Below are 9,607 nucleotides of genomic sequence, written 5' to 3' on the forward strand. Positions count from 1 at the left end.
ATATATATATATATATATATATATATATATATATATATATATATATATATATATATATATATATATATATATATATATGATGCTTCCTGCTGTGTGTGTTATCATGTCCTAATTAATTAGCGAGCATTCTGCCATGAAGCACGTTTGGTTTCCATAAACTAGCTTAGCTGCTACTACTTCCATAAACTAGCTTAGCTGCTACTACTGCTATGTGTCGGTCGCTGCCTTAATTTGTTCAGTGCTTGGCCTTGTTAAATGCGCTATTCTTCGGTCGTTGGATTCACATTTCCCCCTTCTGTTGACATATATCCTTGTTTGGCATTGTGTTGCTGGGATTGTGTTGGGATGGGGCCTGGGGGCTTTTTAGAGTGGGCGGCCAGCTGCAGCGCCGCGTCCGGGATCAGGTGGCCGTGGTGCATCAGCAGGACCAACACGAAGGGCGCCGTCGTGGTGGCCTTGGCGGCGGAGCTTGCTCCCCGGCACGCCATCCTACTCCTAGAGCGCGACGGCGAGGCAACGACGGTGTGCCGTCGTGCTAAAAGATGGCCGGGTCTGGGGTTGGGTTGCCATAGATGCAGATACCTGCAGAGACTGCAGGCGGCAGCCATACTATGATCCTAACCTTCCTGGCATGGCATGGCAAGTGTGTTCCCTCTACTGTTATATGGCCCTGAAATGTACTTACTACTATAAGACTGACGAGGTCTTGCCTTCGGATGATAGTATATTCTTGTCCACTGTCCAGGCCAGGCTGTCAGCGATGGTGTATCAAGGCCAGATCTACAACAGGCATGGCTAAACATAGTCCGACCGCGAAGCAGTTCTTATCAGTTTAATATTTGATATGTGGGACATGTGCACACAACGACGTTAAATTTATTTTTCACAGTGGCCGGCGCACCCCATCTTACAAGGAGCAAACATGGTAACTAGGTTTTCCGAGAACAATGCTGCACAATTCATTCATGCCTGGATTGCATTCATCAATTCCTTCTCCATCATCTGTATCAAAAATTAATTTTCGGTTTAATTTACATAAAACAAGAGCGAGTGTAGTAGTGCATTAGCACATAAATAAATCTTAGGTAATATGCCTATGCTTTCAATGTACCTGCAACTCATCGGCAGAAAATGCGGTATCCACCATCTGCGAGAGGCAACACAGATAGCTAAGTAGGTCGTTATCACACCTTCACATAGATCAAGTGCATTTCCAGGCATGTGAAGAAAACTGTACCTCCGTGTCATCCATAAGCAAATAGGTCGCCATCTAAATCACAGGTAAGATAGACTCAATTAGGAACAGGTGATGCAGGATTTCCAAAACTTCAGTTGAATAAAAAGAGAATTTATACCTCCATTCCAGTCAGATTCATTGCTGCATCACTGTCCACCACCGTCTCGGCCTCAGATGTCCTGCACATCAGAACAAGTTACAGAACTTATGAACAAGCACAGTAATCAGTCAGTCAGTCAGTTATAAAAAACAAAATAGAGAACACAAAGGCATGCAGATCCAACAATCTCAATACATCAAAGAACCATACACATTATCTCCTGCCTTGCTTGGTGATGCAGTGCCTAGGACATCCCGAGGAGGTTCGGCTCCTAAATTGCACTTCTCCCTGTATCTCTGGCACGGAAGAGCAAAGCCAAGTGTTGAGATCCTGCACGGCGGAACGAAAACCCTCAAAATTAACTGATGAAGAGCTGCAAGAGGGCAGGAGGTACTTGGAAGTGGCTTTTTATGTTCCAGATTGTCAGGCCTGTGACTCCCATAGCTTCCATTCTCTGCTTCACCGCAGTTGGCTTCGCCTCTAAGGAATTGGGACAGTTGAACAGCACAGCATCAGTTTCATCGAGAAATTTCCGATCCAAGGAACAGAGAATGAATTGTTTGACATTGTCTGCTCAAAGTTCAAGAAACCAAACCATAGGGGCCTCCTTGATACTCTACAGCTTCCACGAAGATCTTATGGAGATCGTCGGTCCAGCGAAGTAAACTCCTTGTCGGCTGCATTGCCCTGAGTAGGCAGCTGGCCAGTATGCCTGACATGTAAGAAGAATCACTGTTTTCTGTCGGCTTGCCGTTGGACATCATTCTGCAAATCAAGCTCACCACGTGTCAGTAAAGATCAAGGAAATCAGAAAAGATTATATTGTGCAACTCTCTTTAGAAGCAAGGCATTGCAAACTGGCAAAAGGACAATACAGGATGGCTGTGTGCATCAGGATGATGCAGAAGCCGGGGTTATCCCCTTTCCGAAAAAAGAAGGATGCGTGCATTATGATGATGCAGTATGGCTGTGTGTTGAGATTCTGTAACTAAAAAGACAGAATCAATCGTAAATTTGTATATTTCGTTAACGTGGGCATGTGCCCATATAGATACAGAAAATATTTCCAAATACAAAGTGGAGATCAAGCAGAACATCAATTCTCTGGCATCCTATATTAGAAAAAAGAATGCACTAAAATACCATAAGAGAAACTAAAACAAATTGTGATGCTCATACCAGTATGTGCGAGGAAGCAAAAGGAACCGGGAATGTATGTCATACCATTAGCGAGAAGAGTGAGTGATAGTGTCCTTCTCTATAAAGCCAGTCACCCTTTTATACAGTTCTCGTAAGAGACTAACATAACTCATCACAATTCACAGTTGCTTTGTATGGATGGAAAGGTTGGCAGAGAAGTAAAGCTTTCTCAAAAGGGTTGGTAAGGAAGCAACAAGGATGATTATCTAATATGAGCATACGCTGCCAAATCCACGAATGGTGCACATCACATTAACTTATCAGGAATGTGATAGAGAAGTAAATAACCAGAATGATAATTTAGGTGCAGTAGTAAGTTTTGAGGTTGACTTATCAGGCAATCTGGATGTGTGACATGTGATCAAAGTCCTATCCTATTACGCCAAACACCTAGCAGCAAGGTAGCAGCATGCCAGCATGAGTGCATGACCATGTCCTGTCGTTGCAATGCCATCCTACATGCCTTTCAATGAAAAAAATGTTGTACAAACATAATAAATTGATCATAGGTGCTTAATTGCACGACGAACTCGCCCCAACAGATAAGTTAGGCAAGACTACACAAGTTATAGGAAGTACCGAAGTAGCAAGGAAAAATGGCTTCAGCCTTAATGTGTAGGTGCATAGATGTATCATGGGCTCCTCTTGCATTGAAAATGCAACATGCAACTAGATCACAAGGTCCATAAATAATCCAGTGAACTGTGAATGATTCAATCAATGACAATAAATTTGATGAGGTTTAATCAAATTACATGTATTGTATATATGAGGAGTACATTGTTGTGCTCTCAAGATGCCCTCAGTGATACATCCTATTTTTACAGGAAAAGAATGGACTTCTAAAATATGATAACAAGAATATCCCTAGGTTTCTTCTGGGTTGGAAGATGGCAGTAAGAAAACTAATCCTCGGCAACATACTTGTTCCTACGAGCACCAAAAGCAATTCTCTGCAAATAAAATCAGGAAGAATGATTATCACAGTAAATTTGACATTGGTTGGGGATGTCCAAGATTAATAAAAGACCCTCCCCAGGTTTCAGATAGTTCTTACTGAAAATATTCTGGAGTAGGCTTTCAAGCCTGTGAGAAAGCGAATGTAAGTCGGCTTCATGGATTGCTTGGTAGGGATTTCTCTGATGTTTGGAACAAGGTAATCCGCAACCTATTTTAATAGTCAACATGATTATTATATTACCATATTACCAAACAGATCATATGATAAAAAAGTGTAAAATAACATTAAAGGCAGGTAAGCTGAATCATTAACAGATATCCATCGCAAATGAACCTAGAGGATACCGCTCATTTGCTGTACAAAGAAAACATGTCTGTCATGGACAGACTAAGATTTTTAAGCTAAGTTATAAGCTTCGTAAGCTAATTTTGACAATTTATATTAGATTAACTTTCTTTTTCAGAACTTCAGATCGACACATTTGATAACACATGTCTGCCTTGCAACATCATATGAAGAACTTGAAGTTACCACTTTTTAACTTTGTTAAAGCAAGCACAAAAGGTTAACAGCCCTTCAACAACGACCAAATCACAAATTTCAGGAATGTATAAACAAGTCTGGAGACCACGTTCAAGCTAAGTGGTCGGACTCTTCTACACATCAAATGGACACAGGCCTAAAGCAGCTAAAAATGATTACTACTGCAGCCGAACATAAGCTTTAGAGTTTAGAAGAAGAGTCAACATTGTTCTGGAGGAAAAGGACCAATGGCCCTGTAAAAAAAAACAGGAACAATGGCATAGCTCTCACCACATCAGGAGTTTCAGCTAATATATTGATGAAAAACTTTGCCTGCCATCAGTAAAATTCACAATTTAGTAACCATGAATTATCTTATCAACAATGGCAAAAAGAAAAAGAATGTCAGAAAGAAATTGTGTCTATCCCTTACTTGCTTTGTGGTAGCACCAGACATAAGAAGATCAGTCGTAACCATGCCAGGCTGCAAAAATTAGTTATGTACTTACTGTTAGTGTGTGACTATCCTTTTCAGAGTTATACACAGAACTTAGAAACAAAAGGCGGTCATTTACTTATACGGATATTCCATTGACCAATACTTACAAACTTACACAAACTAGTTAGTTAAACCACACCCAACTTCTAATTATCTTTATGCGAGAGAATAGTTAGGAACTCTAGAATAGTAAAAGATAACTAAAGAAAGGGTGGAGCCATATACCGATAAATTATGCACCACGACATTATTCACTTCATTCATCTGCAACTCAGCCTGCAAAAAGAATCATGTTATCTTCTCCACACAGTTTCTAATAATGCTGCAAAGCTGTGACCTGCACCAGTATACTGCCTTGATTTATTTTGCTTGCTTGTACTTTATGTCTTCTCTTTTGGGTTCTCACAGTTTTTGTGGAGTTTCATCCCTAGGCTACCCCAATTTGCTTGGGACAAAAGGCTTTGTTGTTGTTGTGGAAATAAATGTAAACTTAATAAAAATTCATGCCACTGAGCCAAGTTCGAGCACACAGCAATAAATTGCCTATTATTTTCTCTATGGATGATTACAGCTTTACGATGTCCCAGATATGAGTTTGTGGCAGTGATTAATGAGCAACTACTTGGGAATTTAACATGGCTCTAAATATTGATAAAACAGTAGTTATCTCATTGTACTGCTGAATGGTTGTGCTTCGAGGCTATCGACAATTTCATGAGGTTACAATACAGCAAATAGTTCATTATTTCAAAATGCTTCATTGGAACTGCTCAAACAGAAACTAATCATTTCAGGTTAAATCGTCACACATGTTATCTTTACCTGTAGAGACTTTGTAAGGTGCACCACACTTCTCTTCGTTGCACCATAAGCGGCAAACCTGGTGATTATAATAATAATTACTTAAAATTCAAGACTACTAGTTCACCAAAAGATGATTGAGTCTGTCTTCTTAGTATTTCGTTTTGTCACAACTTTCATTTAATACAAATAACTGATACTGCCATATGGCCATGCAAATTCAGTATGTCAAGTACAATACACACATGTGGAGAAGAACAAATGGATATACTTATATCAGCGTCAAAAGAACAGGATATATAACACTATGTTCAATTCCACAGGTTCAAACTATATGAGCAGTTAAACGAAATCATGTGACAGCACACTCAGCTGAGTATCCAGAATTTACAACATATGAGAGAACAAACGGAAATGGTACCTTGGGGTTGGCCTTCCATCAGAGCCAGCACCATCAATGTTAAATATGTGACCACCTCGAGGTTGGTTCCACATCATATTTATTGCCTAAGATGGCAAGACGATGAGTGTTGGAATTCTTCAGCAGTCACCATGCTATACGACAAATATCTAATATTGAGTGGAAAGTAATACCTCGCGACAACATAGCATCAATCCAAGAGTGTTAGTGGTGATCACCTCACTGTTAAATCAAAGAAAAGGGTCAATGAATTATTGGCACTCGAGGTGCAACTGAATGAAGGTGTGCTTGTTCAAGCCTTGTCAATATAGAGATAGAGAATTACATTAGAGCCTCATCAGAGGTTTCCACCAAAGGTTTGTAACTATATGCATTTGATCCGGCATTGTTGATCTGCATCAATAGAAATAATTCATAAGAAATTCCAAAAAAAATTATGACATAACAGAGCCCGTCAATTTAACGCATGAACATTAAACAGTTAAGGAAAGCTGAGTATCAATTTCCAAGCACAACAATGTGGATTGCACACCACAATTCCTACAACAAGCACCGAACTATCAAATATTTCAAATAAGGGAAACTATGCAGTGAGCATCAGTGTCATTTCATAGCAAGTGGTTGTCATAGTTGTACCAAAAAAGAACGAACACGAATAAAAGTGCATGTGCAATGCAAGTGTTTGGTGAGGGAGGGGTAACTATGTACCCAAATATCAATATACTCCAGCTTGTCACGCGCAAAATCCACAAGCGCCTTCACATCCTTTCCTTCTCTAACATCACAGACAGTCCCCTATCATAGCACAAAAAAAGGAGACAATAGAGACTATGGAGTTAAACGTGTTGCACTGTACTATTTTGACGATTTTTATGAACAAAACTTGAATGAAAATATAGGGACCAAGTAGGTCAGCAGTAGGTACCAACACATGTTGCTCTCCAAATTCTTTTTTCAAGTCATTTGTTACAGATTCTACCCTTTCAGCTGTAGAGGATAAAGTAGACTGCATGTCAAGAAAAGACTAAGCTGGTATAAATTGGAACTTGCACGTGTCCATTTCATTCTTTATGGAAGTTGTCTCAATAATATCAAAACATTTAATTTGTTTGTCATTTAGAACAATCATTAAAAGCCTCTTTGAACAGATCAATGATCTAAAAGAGTTGGAACCTACCTAAACGCGGATCGTATATTATTACAATATAAGTGCGGGAACTGCTAAAGCAGATCGATTTGACATGCATCTTAAACATCAATTTGTTTTATGAAACACCTAAAGAAAAGTAACAATTAAAAGCAGGTGTTTATTTCTAACCTGATCTTGAGCATATTACAACATTATCACCAGCCTTGAGGAACTTCCTTGCCAGCGCGTATCCTATACCTGTTGAAGAACGTGCATCCAGAGGTCACTGAGCAAGCAAGACCTTACAAATGTTAACTGAAGCCAATACAATTTCCACATGTGATGTATGCCTCTATCATCCTCTACAATCTACGCCACGATTGGATATCAAATCAATCCTGTCCCCAGTTTCAAGCTCAGCCATCCGTCCATTGATTGATTCAGCACAACTCTTGTTCAGAGAAACAAAATCGCTGTGAAACGAACAAAGGCAGCACCTTTGGTGGAACCGGTGATGAGGACATTGTAAGGAGGCGCCATGGGCTCCCTCCGCGGCGGTCCGCCGGCACCACCGGGAAGAGCCTCCGCCCGGAACCACCCCACCGATCCCCAGGGCCGGCCCCTCGCCGCCAGCCCGCGCTGCCACGGGCGGCCGGGGAAGAAGGCTGCGTCGGAGGGTGGTGCGCGGGACGGTGCCGGGCCCGCGCGGGCGGCCGCCCGGAGCGGGAGCGAGGCGGCGACGGTGGCCATCCGGGATTCCGGAGGAGACGGAGGAGGCGCGAGCGAGCGAGCGGGCGTGCGACGCGTGCTCGCCGAGATAACGAACCGGGGAGAGAGTGGCGTGCCCGACGGCGCGATGGCCCGCACGTCAGCGTCGGCGAGCGGTCCGGCGTCCGCAAACTCTCGGGTTCAGTTGTCGTCTTCCTCGTCTCCTTTTTCATTCCCCGACGAACAAGTTTTCATTTTTCTTTTTGATATATATAAACGCCGATTACACCATGCCTTCTGAAAAATCGGATTAAATTTGTAGAGTTTTAAGAAAGAAAAAATTGAGCCGGAGAGTTTTAAGATTGATGAAACCATCACAGACGCTTCGTTGTCGATAAAAATGTCGCTTCTCACTGAAATAATAATCCACACCAATGGAACGCCACATTGTCAATTCAGTCATTTGGACATCTGCATAATCATCCAACCACAGGCTAATCATCAGTTTTAAAATATTAAAGATTATCATTGGTTTGCATTGAAGGAGTATGTAGAACTTTTGCTCAAATGAAAGTCTATAAGAACAGAAAAAGCTAAATTCTGAATCTATTTTTGCATTTAGCCTGGGTCGACATCACAAGACCAGTGAAGGAGTCTTGCACGAAAGGTTTGGTTTTATGGACCGTAGTATAGTGTGGTGTGCATTCGTCGCATTCCGAGTACCGGGTCAGGTAGGTGATCCATGGGTTTGAGCAAAATAGCTCGATCGATCACGGCCACAAAAATTCAATGTAACAAGAAGGTAGGCAGTCAAAAGGACTAGAGAGAGCTTGTACCCCTTCGCTCGCACGCAAGGGCACCGGCTGCTAGGGTCTCCCGTGGCTTTCGTTCACTCCGACGCTATTCTGCCTTGTGTCTCCCGTGTCCTTAAGGTCGTGAAGGTGTGGTGGATCCCGGGCCTTGCCGGCAGAAGAGTTCTGTATTTTTTTATTAGGGCTTGGGTCCTCCTCATAGAGGTGTAGCGGTGGTGGCTCTTTGAAGATGGAATAAGGTTCTCCCCACCTAGATCCTATTTCGGCGGTGCTTGTAGCGTCGCCGAAGGGTTTGGGAAGGTTTGTGACCGATGGTTCTCGTGGAATTCGGTCGGCGTTTGTTTTCGGTGGATCCATGTGGATTGATCTTCGTTTGTCTATGTTTGTGTGTCTACGGGTTGGATCATTGTGATCTACGCTTCTCTTCATCGGTTGCAGTTGTTGTTCTCGTGCGCTGGTCCTATAGGGTAATAACACGACGACCTCCTGACTATCTACTGCAACGAGATATGTCCAGCTTGAATGAGGGAGGGGTGATGATGGTGACACGCTTTCGGTTCACTCCAATGCTTGTAGTCATCGTTGGGTGGTATACGAATCTGAATGTATTTTTACTTCTGGTATTCTTTATACTACCTTGATATTGATAAATAGATGTGAAGTTTTTCCAAAAAAAAGGGATTAGAGAGAAGTATGTTTTTGTCCCTCGAGTGAAAGTCCTTTGTATTGAACTCATCTTTGATTCCTTTGTCGTTCTTGGTCTTAGGTTGCTCCAAAACACCTGCAGACACAAGAAAACAAATAAAGCTAGTGAAAACCAAATAAGATCACAAATGTCCAATGCTCACAATGAAAAAGCAAAAATCAATAATTATTATATAGACACATTTTTAGTTTAAATGGGACATAACATATGAAGAGAACATGAAGATGAGCTCTAAAAATGCTTAAAATATAGAGCCATCATCTAAGCCTCCGCGCGCTCGAGCCCGAGCCTCCTCCGGCATCGTCGAAACACGTTGCTCGACGCTCGCATCAATGCCGATCGCGAGTCGTCTACGTGGACCAGCCTGTGATGCTTAGGGAGACCACTCACGGGGAGACAGCGCCATTGGGTGAGGGCCTTCCCCGGCCGCGGAGAAGTCGCCTTGGCACCAGCCTCGGGGTGGAAAGGGTGCACGTCACTGTCTGCGACCGCCACCATAGCCGGTCGCTGC

The 9,607-nt window shown here is 42.3% G+C and overlaps 2 protein-coding genes across 4 annotated transcripts; both read right to left on the reverse strand.

The window, feature by feature from the left end:
* Nucleotides 1–804: 804 nt before the first annotated feature.
* On the reverse strand, nucleotides 805–2,702 carry LOC123138407 (protein PHR1-LIKE 3). Of its 3 annotated transcripts, none has more exons than XM_044558386.1 (8): nucleotides 2,562–2,702; nucleotides 1,933–2,102; nucleotides 1,732–1,817; nucleotides 1,548–1,633; nucleotides 1,356–1,416; nucleotides 1,238–1,270; nucleotides 1,112–1,147; nucleotides 805–1,002 (listed from the first exon to the last, which is right to left on the reverse strand). In XM_044558386.1, exons 2-8 carry the CDS (start codon nucleotides 2,099–2,101, stop codon nucleotides 964–966), a joined length of 510 nt encoding a protein of 169 aa, XP_044414321.1. In that variant the 5' UTR covers nucleotide 2,102; nucleotides 2,562–2,702; the 3' UTR covers nucleotides 805–963. The 3 variants fall into 3 exon arrangements, with proteins under 3 accessions (XP_044414321.1, XP_044414320.1, XP_044414319.1); XM_044558385.1 differs by having other exon boundaries at nucleotides 2,517–2,573; XM_044558384.1 differs by having other exon boundaries at nucleotides 1,933–2,694.
* A 544-nt stretch (nucleotides 2,703–3,246) lies between these two features.
* On the reverse strand, nucleotides 3,247–7,772 carry LOC123138406 (chlorophyll(ide) b reductase NOL, chloroplastic). Its single transcript, XM_044558383.1, has 13 exons — nucleotides 7,368–7,772; nucleotides 7,060–7,128; nucleotides 6,667–6,728; nucleotides 6,450–6,536; nucleotides 6,067–6,134; nucleotides 5,915–5,963; nucleotides 5,742–5,827; nucleotides 5,342–5,399; nucleotides 4,745–4,795; nucleotides 4,454–4,504; nucleotides 4,312–4,353; nucleotides 3,595–3,705; nucleotides 3,247–3,490 (listed from the first exon to the last, which is right to left on the reverse strand). The coding sequence occupies exons 1-13, from the start codon at nucleotides 7,618–7,620 to the stop codon at nucleotides 3,443–3,445; spliced, it is 1,035 nt and encodes a 344-aa protein (XP_044414318.1). The 5' UTR covers nucleotides 7,621–7,772; the 3' UTR covers nucleotides 3,247–3,442.
* Nucleotides 7,773–9,607: the final 1,835 nt, after the last annotated feature.

Source organism: Triticum aestivum, chromosome 6B (genome assembly GCF_018294505.1).
Source record: "Triticum aestivum cultivar Chinese Spring chromosome 6B, IWGSC CS RefSeq v2.1, whole genome shotgun sequence".
NCBI classification, from domain to species: Eukaryota; Viridiplantae; Streptophyta; class Magnoliopsida; order Poales; family Poaceae; genus Triticum; species Triticum aestivum.